The 22,429-nt window shown below is 37.7% G+C and overlaps 1 protein-coding gene across 1 annotated transcript in view; it reads left to right on the top strand.

Moving 5' to 3' along the window:
* Positions 1-22,429, top strand: part of CNBD1 (cyclic nucleotide binding domain containing 1) — a 683,582-nt gene that overhangs the window by 75,272 nt on the left and 585,881 nt on the right. The window contains exon 4 of the mRNA XM_006859260.1: positions 6,150-6,308. Coding sequence (XP_006859322.1) covers positions 6,150-6,308 — 159 coding nt within the window. The remainder of the gene's footprint in view (positions 1-6,149; positions 6,309-22,429) is intronic.

Here is a 22,429-nt window from a genome sequence, read left to right as displayed (position 1 = left end):
GAAAGTGAAGAGGACTTAAAACATTTACTGATGAAGTTCAACGAGCACAGCCTTCGGTATGGATTACATCTCAATGTCAAGAAAACAAAAATCCTCATCACTGGACCAATAAACAACATTCTTACCAATGGAGAAAAGATTGAAGTTTTCAAGGACTTCATTCTTCTTGGATCAACTATCAACACTTATGGAAGCAGCAGTCAAGAGATCAAACAACATACTGTGTTAAGCATATCTGCTGCACAAGACCTCTTTAAAGTGTTGACGAGCAAAGATGTCAGCTTGTGGATTAAGGTGCACCTAACCCAAGCCATGGTACTTTCAATAACCTCTAACGCACGCGAAAGCTGGACATTGAATCAGGAAGAACCTAGAAGAATTGATGTTTTGAGTTATGGTATTGGAGGAGAATATTGAAAAGTGCCATGGGCTGCCAAAAGAACCAATAGATCTGTTTTGAAAGTAGTGCAGCCAGAGTGCTCCTTAGAGGCCAAGATGAGCAAACTTCATCTCTCATACTTTGGACATATTATCAGAAGAGACCAGTCACTGGAGAAGGATATCATGTTTGGTAAGGTGGAGGGTCAGAGGAAAATAGGAAGACCACCAACGAGATGGATTGGCCAAGTGGTAGCAGCGATGGAGTCACGTGTGGCAACAATAGTTAGGTTGGCCCAGGATCCGGCAGTGTTTCGTTCTGCTGTGCATAAGGTCACTGTGGGTCGGTTCTGACTTGATGGCACCTAACAACAACAACAAACTATTTGAGCATATACATGTAAAACTAATAACAATAATTGATGGTTCAAAGTCACTGGTTGCTATGAATTGGAAACAACATCAGTTAACAACATCAACAACTACATAATCTCTATGGGGACAGAATGCCAGGTCTTTTTGCACAGAGTAGATAATGGGTTCATGCAGCTGACTTTTCAGTTAGTAGCTAAGGTGTAAGCGTGGTGTCACCAAGACTTCTTACTGAAAAAAAAAAAAAAAAGTTCAGTGAAGTATCTAATGTAGGGTAAAATAGTGTTTCTATTCAATCACAATGATCAGTTATGTCAAATAATAGAAATAAATTTCTAATCTCACTATGTACCTAAATACCTCATAGCTTGTTTACTTAATATGATGCTTCCGGTCATAGTCTCTGTAACTCCATCAGAATCCTGTGTGGGACTATGCAGATTTGGTCTAGTTCCTCTTTTCCTTTGGATCTGAGACTTTTGGCAGAGTAGTGGTTCTGTTTTAGTTGTTTGAAGAGCTGTCACACTGTTTATCACTCTTGTACCAGTTTTCATTCCCACCACAAATGGGTAAGGGTTCCAGCCAATTTCTTTATATCCTCACCAGAATTTATTATTTTCTGTGTATTTATTTATTTTTCATTTCTTATCTTAGCCATTCCTAGTGGAAATGAAATGGTTCCCACCATTTCTTGACGAACTTAGGACACAGTGCATCAATCAGTATGGGTGACCAATGATTTGTTCCTGTTTATAGTGGTGACTTGGCTTTCCTGGTGGTAGTTGATCACATGGCTCAAATATGATTGAGGACAATCCTGAATTCTTTAACTGACTGGGCATTTCTAGAAGTAATGCAAGAATTTCAAGAATCTCTTGATTTATTTGTGCTTTAGCCACATATGAGGCACTTGGGTCAGGAGAATATTGGGTATATGGAACCTCACTCTACATTTCTAACATATAGTATATTGTATCTATCTTTTCCATCCTCTTTTAGTTAATGGATCTCCTCTTCTTCAGAAGATAAAAAACTTAAACCATCTGCATTTGAAAATCAGTTGGGTGGAGGAAGGCAACCTATTGCTTTAAATTCTAATCATTGCTAAGCTTTACTGTATTTATTGTGATTTATTTGAAGAAATAACTAGAGGCAATGGGATTAGAATCATTCTGGATCTTTGTAAATTGATTGATTGAGGTATTGTGAAGGTATATGCAGAAGGAGAAATTAATTGTGGCTTTTCACTTTTTTAATCTGTAAATTATGGTATGGTATTTTCATCTTCTCTCTTAAATACTTCAGATAAGTTTTACTGTCAATCTTGTATATTCTGTGAACTTTGGTGGTGGTGGTGGTGGTAATGTTCTGTGGAATCCGTTCCTACTCATAGCGATCCTGAATAGGGTTTCCAAGGCTGTAAGTCTTTGTTGTTGTTGTTGTTAGGTGTCATTGAGTTGGTACTGACCCGTAGCGACCTTATGCACAGCGGAATGAAACACTGCCTGATCCTGGACAAACCTCACTACTGCTGCCACATTTGAGTCCATCGATGCTGCCACTTGGCCAATCCATCTTGTTTTGGGGGTCTTCCTCTTTTTCTCTGACCCTCCACCCTACCAAACATGATATCCTTCTCCAGCAACTGGTCCCTCCTGGCAATATGTCCGAAGTATGAGAGACGAAGTTTGGCCATCTTGGCCTGCAAGGAGCACTCTAGCCGCACTTCTTCCAACACAGATCTGTTGGTTCTTTTGTCAACCCATGGCACTTTCAATATTCTCCTCCAACACCATAACTCAAAAGCATCAATTCTTCTATGGTTTTCCTTATTCACTGTCCAGCTTTTGCATGCATGTAAGGTTATTGAAAATATCTTACATGCACCTTAGTATTCAAGCTGTAAGTCTTTACAGGAGCAGAAATCCTCATCTTTATCCAGTGGAATGACTGGTAGTTCTGAACTGCTGACCTTGAGGTAGGCAGCCCGAGTCGTAACCACTATGCTACCTGAGCTCCTTCTGTGAAATTTGTTGTTGTTAAGTACCGTGGAGTCATTTCTGACTCATAGTGACCCTCACAGAGTTTCTGAGGCTGCAAATCTTTACGGGAGCAGAAAGTCTCATATTTCTCCCATGGAATGGCAATAGTTTCAAACTGCCGACCTTGAGGTTAGCAGCCTGATTTGTAACCACAGAGCTACTTAGAGAGATTAAAAAACAGAATAAAACAAAAACCTCTTTTCCCATCTACTACCTATGAAAAGGAGCACTGGTAGCGTAGTGGTTAGGAATCAGGCTGTGAATCGCAAGGTGGGCAGTTTGAAACTACCAGCTGCTCTGAGGGAGAAAGATGAGGCTTTCTGCTCCCGTAAAGATTTACAGCCTTGGAATCACTGTACAGTTTCGCTATGAGTCGGAACCGACTCCATGGCACACAACCACCACCACCACCTATGAAAGGTTATACAGATTATATAATAACTTTAAACTACCATCTCCTCCTCTTATGAATGGAGAGAATATTATCTATTTCATATTGTTATTATTAATTATATAAAATGTGTTTACAATGTGTGTTTGGCAAAGCAGCCAGCAAGTGTTAAAAACTCTAAATCTGTTAAATCATAATATAATAATTTATCATTACTATTATTTCATTTAATCTTATATTTAATTTTTTAATCTTCTCATGTATATTATTATTGTTAGGTGTCATAAGGTTGGCACTGACTAATAATAGCCTATGTATGTTGTTTTGTTGTTAAGTACCTTCGAGTCGGATCTGACCCATAGCGACCCTATCAAGGGTTTCTGAGGAGTGACTGGTGAACTTCAACCACCGACATTGCAGTTTAAATGGCTTTGCAGTCTTGCACATTATCCCACAGTGCCACACCTAGCAGAACAGAATTTCTGCACCATCCTCACAATTGTTTTTAAGTTTGAGCCCATTGTTGTATCTACTGTTTCAAGTCATCTCATTGAAGGTTTGTTGCTTGTTCACTGACACGACTTTACCTGAAAAATGACATCATGCTTAGTAAAATCGAGGGCTAGCGAAAAAGAGGAAGAGCCTACAGTGGCTGCAACAATGGACTTAAACATGAAAACAATTGTGAGAATGACACAGGACTGAACAATGCTATATTCTGTTATACATAAGGTCACTACTAGTAGGAACCAACTCGGTGGCACCTAACAACAATTAATACTTTACCAAGCATGATGTCCTTCTCCAATGATAGGTCCCTCATGATGTCATCCAAAGTCAACAAGACAAAATGTCAGCATCTTCCCTTCTCAGAAGCATTCTGACTATACTTCCTCTAAGTAGATTTGTTCATTTTTCTGGTAGCCCATGGTACCTTCAATATTCTTTACCAACACCATAGTTCAAATGTGTCGATTATTCTTTGATCGTCCTTATTCATACCACCTTTTGCATTTATATGAAGTGATTTAAAATACCATGGCTTGGGTCAGGCACACCTTAGTTCTCAAAGTGACATCTTTGCTTTTTAACACTTTGAAGAGGTCTTTTGCAGCATATTTGCCCAATGTAATATGCCATTTGAATTCTTGACTGCTGCTTCCATGGGTATTGATTGTGGATGCAAGTAAAATGAAATCCTTGACAATTTCAATCATTTTCCCACTTATCATGATATTGCTTATTAGTTCAGTTGTGAGAAATTTTGTTTTCTTTATGTTGAGCTGTAATTTGTACTGAAGGCTATAGTCCTCTATCTTCATTAATTTAAGGGTTTCAAGTCCTCTTCACTTTTGGCAAGCAAGTTTGTGTCCTTTACATAGTACAGGCTGTTAAAATGTTTTAGATCAATCAATCAATCAATCAATCAATCAATCAATCAATCAATCAATCCAGATGCTGTGTTCCTCTTCATGTAGTACAGCTTCTCAAATTAATTGCTCAGTATACAAATTAAATAAGTGGCTCTGCTGGCATAGTGAGTTACAAGTTGGACTGCTAACCATAAGGTCAGCAGTTAGAATCTACCAGCTGCTTCCTGGGAGAAAGAGAATGGTTTCTGCTCTCATAAAGTTTTACAGCCTCAGAAACCCTGAATAGAATTGCTATGAGTTGGAACCAACGTGACAGCATAGAACCCCCACCACTAGCATACAGATTGACTAGGGAAACCTGGTGGCATGGTAGGCTAGGCATGGCTGCTAACCCACAAGATCGGCAGTTCAAATCTACTAACTGCTCCTTGGGAGAAAGATAGGCCCTAAACATTTACAGTCTCAGAAACCCTTTGGAGTTCTACTCTGTCCTACAGGATTGCTCTGAGTAGAAATTGACTTGATGACTGTGGATTTGGTATTTGGCTTTTTGGTGTACAGATTGAATAAGTATGAGGAAAGGATACAACCCTAGTGCATACTTTTTGCAATTTTAAACCACATTGCATCCCCTTGTTATCTGTGTATGACTGACATTCATTTCCTCAGCACTAAATACTCCTCTTCAGAGGTCATTGAAATCCTAAGGACAAGAAAGCTAACAAATGCAGTCCATCTTTAAGAAAAAAATGGAGGTGATGAAAACAACAACAAGCAAACCAAATGATCATAGATGATAACTTTTGATTCTAGATCTAAATCAATGGGCATGTATATAATTGCTATTAAATGCCATAGAGTTGGTTCCGCATCATAGCAACCCTATATGGCATTTCTAAGGAGTGACTAATAGGCTTTGGACTACAGACCTTTAGGATAGTAGTCCAGTGATTAACTTACAGCACCACACCACGACTCCTTGGTGCTAGGAAAATAAATGAGAAATTGTTATTCATCCATACATTTCCTGGGGATTTGGGTTCCTTATAATACCACCAGAACAAGTTATAATAGCTGCCTTCAAGAAGGGTATAGCTTACCACTGGGAAGCAAAGTTGTTGTTTTTTTTTTTTTAATCACTGGTACTGAAAAACAAGGATCTGGGTACAAAGAGAAGGGTACTAGCCATTTATTTAAAATATTTTCCTAAATTACATAAACCTAATAAAATGCTCCTCAGAAACCTTATATAGGGTTTCTATGGGTTGGAACCGATTCAATAGCACTTATCAACAACAACAATATAACATGAAAGATATTTCAATTGCTTTGGACAGTTATATTCCATTTAATAAAATTCTATACATGGAAAATATTTATCTCTTAACTTTTCATACTTAAAATCAATAGAGTAACATGTACAACTACATTATTAATGATGAAAAGAGTCTAAGATGCTGAAAAAATTTACCATATTACCTCAGAACAATGTACTTCTACTATTGGTGATAAAGTTAAAAAAAAAAAAAATTGTGCAAGTTTTATACAATATGTTACACCAAAGAATATACTTTTTTTTTTTTTTTTTTCCAGAGGATTTAGTGAAACTAAAGAACAAAATCAGCCCAAGTCACCTGAGGATTCTCACAACATAGCTGTGCATCTTCGAAAAGTCCACGGTTGCCATTTTTTATATGGGCCCAAAAGATTTGAACAAAGAATTGAAGAATTAATAATAATTTTAAAGAAATTGTAAGTACTTAAAAATATATCACTTTTTCTAGTCAAAGAATTTTTATTTAAGATTTTATTGTGAATTGAGTGATAGCTTACATGGGAGAACATCAGTTTGTACACATCCTATTGTATCATATTCATTTCATTGCAATGATTACAAACCCCGCCATGCATCATCATAAAGAATTGTTTTGAATAGTTTTAAAACAGTTCTTTGTTTTTAGGTAGGTATACTTAAGTGGTAATCTGGAACCGATGATCTATTTGCTGTTGTTGTTAAGTGACATTGAATCAGTTCTGACTCATAGCGAGAGTAGCTGGTGGGTTTGAATTGTAGACCCTGCAGTTACCAGTTCAGTGTTTATCCTACAGTACCACATCAGGACTCAGTGGCTATTTAGATGAGTTGATTATACTAGATGCTTGTCTCTAGATGAATAAAGTCGTCAGAAATATAATCATAGCATATTATGAATGTCAGGAGTGTGGTGGCTCCATAGGATAAGCACTGGACTGTGAACCACAAGGTTAGTAATTCAATTACAACAGCCACTCTGGTACTAAGATGAGGCTTTGTGCTCCAGCAAAGGATTTAAAGCCTCGGAAACCCAATACAGGTTCATTGTGGGTCAAAACTGACTCCACAGCACTTGACAGTCATGAATGTATTGTTAAACTAGTGAATCATTTCATTTTAAGTCCCAATCAGCTAATGTTTAATAAAAATACATTTAATTGGTCACTTGCATATAGTTACTGGTCAACTCTTTACAGAATTTAAACTTATATCGTGCCCATCACAGAGCCTTTAGAGTTTAAGGTTTAGATAAACTTGCCTCATGTTTCTCTTTATTTACTGAAGTGATTTGGCCTGTGATTGGGGCACACATACCTAAAGTCCTGGTGTGATGCTGTGGGAAAAAGTACTGGGCCTCAAGTTCGGTTGGACCACAAGGTCTGCGGTTCAACCTTACAAGCCACTACTTGGAAATCCTATACAGTGTTGTTATGAGTTGGAACCAACTCGATGGCACATTAACAACATCAACCTAAAGGAGGAGGAGAGAGTTAAATATGGATGAAGTCTGGCTACCAAAGGTGGTGTTGGATTTGTATATAAAATTAAAGTTGAAAAGTGACTATGGAAAAATAAGATACTGTAATCGAGACAGGCAACAGAACCAAAACTAAAAATAAAACAGATTCAAGATAAGAATTGTGTGAAAGAAAGACCAGTAGCTTGGAATGATTAGTTTAAAATCTGAAATTAGTGTTTTGAGATAAGCGCTAAGAATTCTTTACTACTGTAGTTACAGGATATCATAGTCAGTTTTCATTCCATGAAACCATAGTATTGATTAAAATTGCCTTTGACTGAAAATTTTTTGCCCCTAAAAACCCATGAGTTCCTTACTGGTTTTGGTTTTAGGTTTTGCTGAGCTGCAGAATTTTGAATGATGGTGGTAATCCCCATCTCTGAGTATGTGTAAAGATGTAGCAGTGTCCAGATGACACGTGTTCTGATCTAAGACACAGGAGAAGTTCCACAATAGGGAATCACAAGCAGCTATGGCTCTCCAGGCAAACTGGAAACTACTGGGAGGCACATGTTGATTCACACCTGGATGTTGTTGTTGTTTTTAAGTGCTGTCGACTCAGTTTTTACTCACAGTGACCCTGTATATGGTTTCCAAGGACCAGCTGGTGAGCTTGAACCACCAACCTTGTGGTTCAAACAGACCTCGTCGTCCAGTGCTTTATCCTACAGCGCTACACCAGGACTGGATTGAAACTGCAAATGGGTGAAGGACCTTGTATCATTTTATCAATGTACTGAAGCAGGGGCCATGGTAAAAGGCAATCCATCAGTTCAAACACAACAGAGAACAGATCAGGAGGCTATTGCCACATCCTTATTTGGATTCCCATGTGTTTCATTTAATAGCTAGATCCCAAATGGTCTGGGCAGAAAATGTTGACACAGTGGCAACTTGTTGGTGGGAAGAGAAGCTCCTGGATTTTGATAACCAGAATTGGGCAGATACTAGGGCAGGTGTTCACTGTTGACAGTGGCTGGGGCTACAACTGCCACTGACTGACAATAGCAGTGTAGAGGAGAAGGGCACTCACTTATGGGGTACTGAAATTCACATAAAACCTTAAATTCTGAATACAAAACTTATACTTTAATATGCACATCAATGCTTTGAGGTAAATATGATAAACTAGTAAGTAAAAGAGTAAAGGGATGTGTTAAAACCATGATCTATGTTCTTTACTAGAACATACTTTTCTGCTCTATTTAGGATGCTATTGTATTAGTTTTCTATTGTGTAATAAATTATCACAGATTTAGTGGTTTAAGATTACATATACTTACTGTCTCTGGACAAGTATTAGCTGGGTCCTCTGTTCTGTGTTTCATAATGCTGTAAAGTTTCAGTTGGGCTGTTCTTTTCAGGAGCTTTAGTTTTTTTTTCTAAGCTTACTTGGTTGTTTGCTGGTAGAATTCTTTATAGTTGTAAGGCAAAGGTCTCCACTTAACTTGCTGGTTGTCAGCTGTGTATGTGTGTGTGGGTTCTTGACAAATGGTCCTCTCGGTCCTTTATAACATGTCAGTTTACATCTCAAATCCAGGGAAGGAAGTCTCTCTTTCAGACCGCAAAGGTGAAGCCACTTAAAAATGTTAACCCTCCATGAAATGGATTGACATGGTGGCTACAAGAATGAGCTCAGACATACCAATGCCCATGATAATAGTCCATGATCAAGCAGTTTCTTTCTATTATGTATAAGATCACCATGAACCAGAACCAACTTGACAGCAATTTACAACAATTGTTAATTACACCTCTCTCAGTTTAAGAGTACTCCCCTCACCCCCAGTGTACCAGGTATTAGTTTATTTCCTCACATCTCTCAATATGCCCCTCATTGTTCTGCCCTGTGATGTTGCATTTCTCTTTGCTAAGAGGCACAATGTTAAAATGTGTCAGAAGAGGGTGCTGGAGGGCTATTAAAGGAGGAAGGGGCTTCTGGTCTCACTTTCTGTTTATTATGCACTTGTTATGTTCCATGTTTAGGAGTGAGATTACACACCCTTCAGAATTATCTGCACTCCGGTTATATTAACATTCCTGTTCACGTCTATGACTGTTGACAACACTGAGTGTGTATGTGAAATGATTCTGTCGAATAGATGACTGACAGTGGATTATGTGGCAAATCATTTGCAAATCAGCTTGACTCATCTATGAAATTTCATGACAGACTTGGGTTTCAATAAGTTTGTGTGAGATGGGTACTGAAACAACTCATGGAAGAACATAAACAGAAGCATTTGGACATCTACAAACAAATTTGGACTGATACGAGAAAGAAGGTAAAGGTTTCTTAAAATGAAAAATTGTTATTGGTGATGAGACATAGATTCATCATTACGAGCTTGAGAGTAAATGGCAGAGTGTGGAATAGAAACATTCTCAATCGCTGACCAAGAAAACATCCAAAAGTTAACCGTCAGCTGTAAAATTGATGCTTACGGTTTCCTGGGATTTTCAAGGTCCAGTATTGGAACACTATTAGGAAAAAGGTTCAGTATTCAGCAGTGATCCTTACAGTGAGATGCTCATTGAGGAGTTGAAACCTAAACTTCAGATTAAATGCAGAGAACTGCTATCTAAGGGCACTATGATCTTGCAAGGCAATGCACGTCCACACACCTCTGCCCACACTGTTGACATTCTGCAAAGCTTCCTTTTGAGGTGTTAAAGCATCCTTCCTGGAGTCCTGATTTTGCTCTATTGGACATTTACCTGTTTGGTCCCTTGAAAGCAGTTCTTGTTGACAGATGGACAAAGTACACTGAAAAGCAAGGAAATTATGTCAGAAAAGAGACTTGTCTTTTCTAAAAGTTGATTAAAATAAAGTCTGCAGGCAGAGTGTGAATAATTTTTGACTCACCCTCATAGTAGGGGAAATAGATATGCTTTTAAAAATATGGACATCCCATAGGGAATAATAGAAGTCTGTATGAGATACAATGGCGGCATAAAGGGAATTAGAATTACATAGGGTGTTCAGTCATATCTGCTTTTGAAAGACAATATTATGCTGATTTTCATTTTGGGTGGTATGCCGTGTAGTGGGTTCTGACTCATAGTGACCCTCCATAGGATTTCCGAGGCTATAAATATTTACAGGAGCAGAAAGCCTCGTCTTTCTCCCATCAAACAGCTGCTAGTTTTGAACTGATGACCTTGAGGTTAGCAACCCAACTTGTAACCACTACACTACCAGAGCTCCTTGGTTTTCATTTTAGAAGTATACCATTCAAAAATCTAATCAAGAGCCTGTCTATCCCACTCCTTATCACTTTTACTATATTCCACTGACCAGAAACAAATCATAGGATTCCCAAATTCAAGGAGATGGGGTTATTATACAAGGGTATGATTCCTTGTGAGTCACCATAGTGTATGTTAGTCATTATTAATCCTGTTGTGAACTCGTTAGTCGCATAGGGTTTCCAAGGCTGTCAACCTTTACTGGAGCAGAATGTCTCATCTTTTTCCCATGGAGCAGCTGACCTTGATGTTAGCAGCCCAACTTATAACCACTATACCTCTACTACACTATGCCCCATGTACAGAACACAGAAATAAGCCAATTAAAGGGGGATATGGTGGTTTATTAATGGATAGGAACCCCTGGGTGTACAGATATTTGGTGCTTGGCTACTAACCAAAAAATTGACACTTCATTCCCACCCAGAGGAATCTTGGAAGAAAAGTCTGGTGATCTGCTCTGAAAGGTCACAGCCATGAAAACTCTATTGAGCACAGCTTTACTCTGGAAATACATGGGGTTGCCGTCAGTTGAAATTGATTCATTGATAACTGGTTTGATTTCATTAATGGATACATTATAATATTTTTTATCCTTCTGTTGAACTCTTAAAAGAACCAAATCAGGTTGGTGGGATGCTTCAGTGATGTGACTTAACACATTTTTAAAAGTAGCTAAGGGGCTCTGGTAGCATAGTGGTTACGAATTGGGCTGCAAACCTTAAGGTCAGCAGTTCGAAACTACCAGTTGTTCTGTGGGAGAAAGATGAGGCTTTCTGCTCCCATAAAGATTTACAGCCTCAGAAACTCTGTACAGGGTCGCTATGAGTCGGAACCGACTCCACAGCACGTAACCACTACCACTTAACTCCCTGTAGTCCTTGTGTGGGTCTGTGGGTTAATGTGCTGGACTGCAAAGTTACTTTGAACTGCAAAGTTGGTTGTTTAAGTTTACCAATTGCTCCTAGGATATCCTATACAGGGTTGCTATGGGTCGGAACCAACTCAAAGGCACTTAACAACAACAACAACAACAACTTTGCTCTGTCAATTGTTGTTGTTGTTAGGTGCCATCAACTTGGTATCATTCATAGTGGCCCTATCACAACAGAACGAAATACTGCCCGGTCTTGGGCCAACCTCACAATTGTTGCCACGCTTGAACCCATTGATGCTGCCATTTTGTCAATGCATTTCACTGGAGGTCTTCAATAGATCACAGTAATTTTCTATTATTATCTGAGTAGTGGTTACATGGGTGTGTTTATAAAATATATCGGATTTTATATTTAATTTTATGTTTATTAAGAAAACTGGGAGCAAGGAGGCTTCATGATTTGAGCCCACCAGCACTTCACAGGAGAAAGATGGGGTTTTCTGCTTTCACGTAGATTGAAGCCTCACTATGAGTCAGAACCAACTTGATGGGACTTAGCAGCAACAATAAATGTTAAGAAAATCGTCTTGTTGCCATTGAGACTATTCTGAGTCCTGGTGGTGTTACAGAGTAGAGCTACTCCATAGGATTTTCTTGGTTGTAATCTTAATAGAAGGAGATTGTCAGGGCTTACTTCCGTGGCAATACTGGGCGAGTATGAGTGATCAACTTCCAATTAGTAGTTGAACACCAATTGTGGGGACCTTTACTTGTATTACATCTCAAAAAAATGTTTACCACACACAAAACAAACTGAAATTATAATAAAAATGTCTTTTTACCTCTTAGTCAACCCACCCACTGCCACTGACATAGTGACCCTATGTAGGGTTTCTGAGCTGTAAATCTTTACGGGAGCAGAAAACCTCTTCTTTCTTGCACAGAGCAGCTAGTGTATTCAAATTGCTGACCTTGTGGTTAGCAGCCCAATGTGTAACCCACCAGGGCTCCTTTAAAGCAATTTAGCAGCTTAATATGCTGCGTACCCTTGAGCATGATACCCCTGGCTGAACACTGCCAGCTTACAGGCAGCTCACTTGTGCCCTGGGGAATTTCTCCTTTCTAAGAGTCTGATGTATATGATATGACATTGGAATCAATGAGCTGCAGCTGTCTTTGATGTTTGATTACTAAGTAGGCTCACATTTTAATTTCAGGGCTGTTGTTTTTATTGTCAAGTGTAGTTGTGTAGGTTCTGCTTCATAGCGACCTTCTATACCATTTTCGAGGACTGGCTGGGGGACTTGAACCACTGACTTTGCAATCAGCAGGTCAGTATTTATCCTGTGGTGCCACACCAGGACTTGTGGGCTAAGTAGTTGAAATGTAATCATTTGCTTTGCACCTACTCCATAGATAAATGTTTAGAGTGCAGAGTACTTTGAGGGATCTGACAGTTTTTTCTGAGCTTACATAAAATGTATAAAAGAGTAGCATTTCAAAAGAAAATGTTTCAGAAGAAAAGAGAAGTGGATTATGGGTAAAAACATTAGTAACTATGAACTAAAACATGAATTGGAATTTTCGTATTAAAATAATTTTTATTTATTTAATTTTCACCTGTTAATTAATGGATTTATTTTATGTTTCTGGAAATATTCTTGATATTTGGGGTTTCAGTGGGGGATACCCAATGTCTTTGGCCATCCAAAGCTTATGTTTTAATTTGAGAGATTGTAAACCCATGTGTAATAAATCAGTTAGTGATGCGGGCTGGGAAGGAAAACTAATTCAGAGTAAGAATACAGAGGGCATGACAGAAGTGATCAGTGAAGCTCTCTCTGAAAAGGTGACACTGACCAGATAATTGGATGAAATGAGAGAGCTAGTCAATTAAATATCTTGGAGAGGTACATTCCAGGCAGAGGAAACACATGTACAAGATTCTTGGGAGGGAAACATATTGTGCAAATTGATTAAAAAAGGCAATGAGAAGCCAGAATTGGAAAACTCATGAGTGAGGGGTAGAATAGGTGTGAATGAAGCTGCAAGAGATAAGCAGGGGCCGAATCACTGAGGACTTGTACACCATGGTAGAATTTTAATTTGAGTGTGATTGGCCCTCACAGACCCGACATGTTATGATTTACCTTGTAAAGAGCTATGTGTGCGGAGTGAACTGTGAGTACCAGCGGGAGACTTGGGGTGACTTGTCGGAAGGCTATGGAATTAATCTCAGTATTTAACTGTGACTTATGTTAGGAAGTTCAGTTTGACACGTGGAATTTGATTTTCTTTGTTTCCTTCTTTTTAAAGATATGGGGAGGGTTGAAGTAGTAGTCCTGGAAGCAAATGAGATTCTTTGCTCAACTTCATCACTAAAATGATGGAGAATGCTGGGCATATCGTCTCTCTCACATATTTGCATTTGATTATACTGCCTATAACAACATTGGCTTTAAAAATGCAATTACAAACTGCTTTGGTAAAAATAATTGGTTTCTTTATAATGACTAACTTCAGAAAAAAAAAAAAAGTTGACATTGTGTATGTGTATTTGTGGAGGTTGTGGAAAGGGTAAGAGATGAGATGAACTTATAAATGAGCTGTGAAAAGCAGTTTAAGATCCTCTGAGAAAACTTGCCCCAATTGTTTTTTCTTCTACTTTCTCCAATTAAAGATGTTTCCTTTGAGGGAATGAGGCATCTGAAGATCATTATGTTTCAGTGGCGCAATGATGCAAAGCCACTTCTCAGGAATGACTCAGAGGAATTACTCCCAGGAAGAACATCAGGAGTTTTTGCCTTTTAGATTCAGGCTGTTTAAATTCCAAATGCAATATGGTTCTTACATTGTTGTCCTCTGGTGAAATGGTATATGAGATGAGGAATTGCAGACTCAAATTATACTTAAGGGCTATATGCTAATCAGAGAAAAAAAAATACTCTGTGTGGCTATTAATTCTGTCTGTTAAAAATCCAGTGTTTTTGTAGGAAAACTGCACTGATGGAGGTGGAGGGTGGGGGCACCTAGAGAACTCTCTTCCAGAAAAGAAAGCCTTTATTTGATGCTGAAAGGGAACATAGATTAACAAACAATGGTGTGGATATTTAGAGTGACTTAGATTTCTGATGGAAACAGTGATAGTTTATAAGAATTAAAGCTGTCGTTAACTGCTAACTAGTCAGTTCTGACTCATAGCGACCCTTTTCAGGGTTTGTGAGGAATAGCTGGGTTTGAACTGTCGACCTTATGGTTCTCAATCCAGTGCTGATCCTGCAGTACCTCATCATTCCTCCAGTTTGTAGGTATAGCAACTAAATAAAGAGCATGATTTGTGTATCCAGGAGATGAATTATGGAAGGGTAGAATTAAAAACAAATTGACAATAGATTGAAATTACTGAAGGGTATGGTCCTGAATTTTGGTCTATGGTAGGGCTAAAGTTACATTTGGGGTACTTTTAAACTGCGTGAGCTTTGGAGTCATAAATAACTGGTTTCTGTACTAGATTCTTTTGATTGCTATTTGTAGATCTTGGGAAGATTTCTACCTCTTGATATTCAATTCACTTATCTATAAAATGGGCAAAATTGTTCACTTCATAGGGTCATTATTGTGAAATGTAAATGAAGTTAGACATGCAACCCCTCCTACCCCCAAACCCTTGCCATTGAGTCCATTCTTATTGATAGTGACCCTTTAGGCTAGAGTAGAATGCTCACAGAGTTTCCAAGGCTATAAATCTTTACAGAAGCAGACTGCCTCATCTTACTCTGACACAGCAGTTAGTGGATTCAAACAAGCGACCTTTCAGTTAGCAGCAAAGCAAAGCACTGAACCACTGCACCATCAGGCCTCCTTTAGACATATACAACTGCTAGCATATTACTTTACCCATTACAGGCTTTTTTATATGTTTCATTCAACAAGAACTTGCTAGTTTCTTGATAGACTGAAAAAAAATAAAACAAAAGTAAAATACAACAAAACTTTGCCATCTACTTAACTGTTGAAGCATAAAGGGTCCTTGTTGTTGTTAAGTGTTGTTACATCAGTTCTGATTCATGCCAAGGGTTTTCAAAACTGCAAATCTTTGCAGGGCCAGAAAAGCCTCATGTTTTTCCCATGGAACAGCTGGTAGGCTCAAACTATTGACCTTGTAGTACACAGTCTGCAGTTTATCCTTTAGAGCCACCATGCTCCCTATAAAGGGTCTCTAGTAATACATAAGAAATAATGTGCCATATTTCTTTTTTCCTTCAAAGAAGAAAATGCAATTCTAAAAAACATTTTATAAATAAATAACAGCAGTTATTTATCACGTATACTTATTTGCAGTAGCTTACAATGTTGCCATGATGGAGCTTAAGAAACTACTATGCAGTCATGTATTAACTAGTATTTTAAAAAATATATTTTATACTTTTGTTCAATTGTTTTGAAAAACTCAAATTATAGTATCTATTATAAACTTATTATTTTCAGTGTATAGATCTCAACATTGTTGTTGCTAAGTGCCTTCAAGTTGGTTCTGACCATAGCATCCCTACGCACAACAGAATGAAACACCGCCTGGTCATGTGCCAGTCTCATATTTGTTATGTTTGAGCTCATTGCTGCTGCCACTGTGTCAATCCGTCTTGTTGGGAGTCTAAAACTTTTTTCTGACACTCAGTTTCACCAAGCATGATGTCCTTCTCCAGGGACTGGCCCCTCCTGACAATATGTCCAAAGTATGATAGACAAAGTCTCCCCATACTAGCTTTTAAGGAGCAATCTGGCTGTACTTCTTCCCGAACAGATTTGTTTGTTATTCTGGCAGTCCGTGATACTTTCAGTATTCTTTTCCAAAACCAAAATTCGAATGCATCAATTCTTCTCTGGACATAGTTACTGATTCTACAACTTTCACATGCATATGAGGCAATTGAAAATACTTTTACTTATGTCAGGTGTACCGTAGTCCCCAAACAGATGTCTTTGCTCTTTAACACTTTGAAAGAGGTCTTTTGTAGCAGATTTGCCCAGTGCAGTCTGTCATTTGACTCCTGCTGCTTCCATTTGTATTTTGTGGACATAACCAAAATGAAGGCTTTGACAACTTCATTCTTCTCCATTTATCATGCTGTTATTTATTGTTCCCATGGTGAGGATTTTTGTTTTCTTTACATTAATATGCAATCCATGCTGCAGGCTGTAGTCCTTTATCTTCATTGTTGTTGTTGTTAGGTGCCATCGAATCAGTACCGACCCATAGTGACCTTATGCACAGCAGAATGAAACACTGCCCGATCCTGGGCCAACCTCACTACTGTTGCCACGCTTGAGTCCATCGATGCTGCCACTTGGCCAATCCATCTCGTTGGGGGTCTTCCTCTTTTTCTCTGACCCTCCACCTTACCAAACATGATATCCTTCCTCAGCGACTGCTCCCTCCTGACAATATTTCCCAAGTACGAGAGATGAAGTTTGGTCTTTTCTTGGACTCCAAGGAGCACTCTGGCTGCACTTCTTCCAAAATGGATCTATTGGTTCTTTTGGCAGCCCATGGCACTTTCAAAATTCTCCTCCAACACCATAACTCAAAGGCATCAATTGTTCTATGGTCTTGCTTATTCACTGTCCAGCTTTCACATGCATATGAAGTTACTGAAATACCACGGCTTCTATTTTCACATACTATTCCAGATTTTAAACTATTCAGTATCCTTTTATTTTGCTCTATCAACTGCCTCGGGGTCTATGTACAGGTTCCTTATGAGCACAATGAAGTGTCTGGAATACGCATTCTTCTCAGCATTATCCATAATTTGTTAAGATCCACAAAGTTGAATGCCTTTATATAGTTAATATAGCACAAATAGATATATTCCTTACCTTCAGCCAAAATTCATCTTACATCAGTAGTCATATCCTCTTAAATATACATCTTGAATTTCTAGCAGTTTCCAATTTGTAGCAGTATTGCTACAACCATGTTTTATTTATCTTCAGTAAAATTTTACTTGCATGTGATATTAATGACATTATTCAATGATTTCTGCATTCTGGTTGGTCATCTTTTTTGGAATAGGGATCTCTTCCTATTGGTTGGCCAGGTAACTGCCCTTCAAATTTCTTGACATAAACTAGTGTGTACCTCCAGTGCTGCATCAATATGTTGAAATATTTCAATTTGTATTCTGTCAATTTTTTGTAAATGCTATCAGTCAGTGCAGCTTGGATTTCTTCCTTTAATACCATTGGTTCCTGATCATATGCTGCTTCTCAAAATGGATGAGCATCGGCCAATTCTTTTTGGTACTGTGTCTTTGTGTATTCCCTCCATCTTCTTTTGATGTTTTTTGAATCATTCAATATTTTGCCCACAGAGTCATTCAATGTTGACACTGCTGTGAATGAGATGTTTTAGCTTCTTTTTAAAAATTATGAAACTGAGGTTAGGTCAATATCTTTGCCAAGTATCTGGCAAGTCATAAACTGCTAAAAAAAATAACAGATCTGTGTTGGAAGAAGTACAGCCACAGCACTCCTTGGAAGCCAGGATGGCCAGATTTTGTCTCTCATACTTCACACATATTATGAGGAGAAGGACCAGTCCTTGGAGAAGGATATCATGTTCAGTAAAGTGGAGGGTCTGAGAAAAAGAAGAAGACCAATAAGATGGACTGGCATCGTGGCAGCAGCAATGGACTCATTTGTAACAACAATTGTGAGGTTGGTCCAGGACCAGGTAGTGTTTTGTTCTCTTGTGCATAGGATCTCTATAAGTCGGTACCAACTTGATGGCACCTAACAACAACAACAACAACAACAACAACAACAATGAGACCAAGACAAGTTTATTACTGAGATAACTTATCTGCAGTTATCCTCTGATCACAAAGATGTTTCAACACATTTTGTTTAGAATGAACTCATGCATGTGTGAATGGGAACTCTAGTAACAATACTTTTTGAATTGCCCTTGCATAATATCTCAAAACTCCCCAAAATGTTTTAACAGACCTTTGCTCATTGACTCCTATCTACTCTAGATTGTATCCTGACAACTGCCATGCCAAATAGCCCCTAATTCTCAGATTGAGCTGCTTTTTCAAGTGCCAGTGATGATTTTCTTCCCTTGGCTTTCAACATATCCCTTCTATCCATTCTCAACTTAATCCATGAAGTCTAGTCTTTACTATTTATAATTCTTTTTTTGAGCCTCCACATGCAGACTTTTCTATAATCTTTCCTCTTAGCAACAGAATAATTTCTTGGCCAACTGTTTTACTCTTCTTACTAAACTAGACACTCCCTAAAATGAGGAGCCTTGTCTTCTCCTCATTGTTTATTCCATGCTTAGTTTACTGTTCATAGTATATATGCAAAGAAATCTATGCCTAGAAATTTGCAGATCATATACCTGACCAACTGATTGGAAGAGATCCATATAGGTGCCCATTCCAAAGAGAGGTGACCTGGTAGAATGGGGAAGTCATTGAACAGTATCATTAATATCACATGCAAGTAAGATTTTGATGAAAATAAATTTAAAATGGCAGCAACAGTGCATCAAAAGAGAACTGCCAGAATTTCAAGCTGATTTCAGAAGAGTACATGGAACTTGGGATATCATTGTTGAAGTCAGATTAATCTCTTGGCTGAAGGTAGAGAATACCAGAATTATGTTTACCTCGCTTTATTGACTAAGCAAAGGTGTTTAACTGTAGATTATGACAAGATATACATTTCATTGTGAACAATGGGTTCAAGCACACTTGATTGTGCTCATGGGAAACCTGTACATAGACCAAATGACAGGCGTTTCAGCAGAACAAGAAGATACTGTATGGCTTAAAATAAGGAAAGATGTGCACCAGGGTTGAACCCTTTTACCCTATTTATTTAATTTGTATGCTGAGCAAATGATCCAAGAAGCTGGATTATATGAAGAGCATGCATCAGGATTAGAGAAAGACTCATTAACAACATGCAATATGCAGAGGATACAACCTTGTTTGGTCAAAGTGACTCGACTTAAAATACTTACTGATGAGTATAAAACACCACAGTTTTCAGTATGAACTGCACCTCAATGTAAAGAAAATAAAAATCTTCCCAACTGGACCAATAAATAACATCATGATAAACAGAAAAAAGATTGAGGTTGTCAAAGACTTCATTTTACTTAGATCCACAGTCAATACTCAAAGAAACAACAGTCAAGAAATCAAACCACATTTTACATTAGGCAAATCTGCTGCACAAGACCTCTTTAAAGTGTTCAAGAGTAAAGATATCTGTTTGAGAACTAAGGTGTACCTGTCCCAAGCCACAGTATTTTCAGTTGCTTCATATATGCCTGGGAAAGTAGAACAATGAATAAGGAAAACCGTAGAAGAATTGATAAATTTGAGTTATGGTGTTGGGGAAGAATACTGGAAGTACCTTGGAGAAGATCAAACAAGTCTGTGTTGGAAGTACAGCTAGAATGCTTCTTAGAAGCAAAGATGGTGAGACTTCATCTCTCATAGGTCAGACATATTATCAGTTGGGACCAATTTTGATAAGAACATTATGTTTGGTAAAATGGAGGGTCAACATAAAAGAGGAAGACGCTCAACGAGATGGATTGGCAGCAACAATGTGCTAGAGAATAGCAGCAGTTGGAGTAGTGCAGGACTGCGTCGTGTTTTGCTCTGTTGTGTATATAGGGTCACTATGAGTTGGAACTGACTGGATGGCACCTATCAACAGGTGTAGTGGTTACAAGTTGGGCTGCTAATATCAAGGTCAGCAGTTTGAAACTACCAGCCATTCCATGGGAGAAAGATGAGGTTTTCTGCTCCTGTAAAGGTTTACAGCCTCAGAAACCCTATGCAGGGTCACAATGAGTCAGCACTGACTCCCCAGCACCCCACACCACCACTACAACAACAGCAATTAATAGTTTGAAAAACAGTTGACATTTCCTAGTATTTCTTGACATTCATATAATTATAGGGTATTCTTATGTATATATTACATATGTGTACCAACAGTCTCATCTAATTGTTCAAAATAGCATTATTTTTGATAGAATTGCTAGACATGTTCTAATTGCTCATTAACAAAAGAATGAAATTAAAGTATAGGGTATCCAAACAATGAATTGCTAAATTATGGTGAATGAGCTTAATAGTGATCCATGCATACTATCAGCATGGCTGAACTTCAAAAATATAATGATAAATGTAAAAAAACAAGCTGTAATTAATAATATGTAGCATAGTGTGGTACTGTAGGATCAGCCTTAGACTTTGAACCACAAAGTCATCAGTTCAAACCCACCAGCTGCTTATTGGAAACCCTGAACAGGGTTGCTGTGAGTCAGAACCAACTAGATGGCATTTAACAACAGCAAAAACATTATGAACAAAAAATAGTAATGCTAAAAATAGTATCATTTAATGATATAAACTTTATGATGACATATACAGAAAACTAAATGCCCTGGAAAGCGTGCAGTTTCTTACGTTGAATTAAGAATAATTTATGCTCAATTTATTTTTGCTTGCTTTTGTTTAAGATACACTGTGCATTAAATTTTGTATTTTTTTTTCCATATTATATGAGTGATTTTTTTTTTTTTTAAGTAGAGCACTTTAAAATAATTCATTTCTAAGTTTACAGTAAAAAGATCAGAATCCCCTAAAGGTATATAGCTAACTATTTTGGGCATAAAATCTACAAACAAAACCCAAAAAGACAAAAGGCAAACAAACATAAAAGCCTACTACGAAAACTCCTGGATGAACAAATGAAATGAAAATATTCTGTGTCTCGGACAAACCATTTTAGTCTTGGACAAACAATTCACCTCTTTATGTTAAGGTAATGTACACTACTGGAGAATCATTTGTGGTGAAAATATACACAACAAAATTTACCAATTCAACAGTTTCTGTTTGTATAACTCAGTGACATTGGTGTCATATTCTTCAAATGATGCAATCCTTTTTTAGTTATTCCACCACCACTAACATAAACTCAATAGCCCCTAAGAAAAAACTCCCCATTTCTAGCATCGTTTCCATTCCTGTGTGATTCACTGTTTAATACCTGGTTTCATAAGATGAGAATGTACTGTCAATCTTCCTTTTTTTTTTTTCCTATTTGAGTTGATTCTTGTTATCTTTAGCCCCTTTAATTGTTTACTGTTAATTTAGAGAAGAAACAAGTCACTTTTCACAAAAGTTTATGCTTAACTATCTAAATTTACACAAAGCCAATATCCATACTGACTTTGTGTCTTTATGTGTTAATGCCAATGGATAAGCTAACCTTGAAAACACAGCAACTATGTTAATAAAAATAAGAAACTCTTTCATCTTATCTTCAAAAATATCAAAATAAGGAGATAGGAGATAACCTATAAAAAGTATTTGGAAAAAAATTGTAATTCAAAGTTATAATTAGCCAGTGGTTTGTAATGGAAATTTCTGTATTATAATATAAACATATATAAGCAGGTGCTTCATAACGTTCATGTAAAGGTGGAATTAAAAGATGATGGATTTTTCTGGGAACTTTTGAAGCCCTCTTGTGTATTTGAAACAAAACATTTGGCATTTCAACATTGTGTCCATATATTATTCAGTGACATTAGTTATATTCATCATGCTATACAAATGTTACTACCTTTCATTTTCATATTTTTCTGCCACCCTTAACAGAAGCAAATAATATAGATATAGTGTTTCTATTAAATAAGCATGACTGTTGTTTAAATTTAAAGCAGAGACATAATCATCTCTATAGCTCATTCTTGTTTTGCATTTGTAAAAGCATGCTTTTTTAATTTTCTAAAATATATTCTGGTGTGGTGGTGTGAGTTAATGTGCTGGACTGCAAAGTCACTTTGGACTGCAAGGTTAGTGGTTCAG

Source organism: Chrysochloris asiatica, unplaced genomic scaffold, assembly GCF_000296735.1.
Source record: "Chrysochloris asiatica unplaced genomic scaffold, ChrAsi1.0 scaffold00031, whole genome shotgun sequence".
Taxonomy (NCBI): Eukaryota; Metazoa; Chordata; class Mammalia; order Afrosoricida; family Chrysochloridae; genus Chrysochloris; species Chrysochloris asiatica.
The sequence above is the reverse complement of the archived record's forward strand: the minus strand, read 5'-3'. Positions and strand labels throughout refer to the sequence as shown.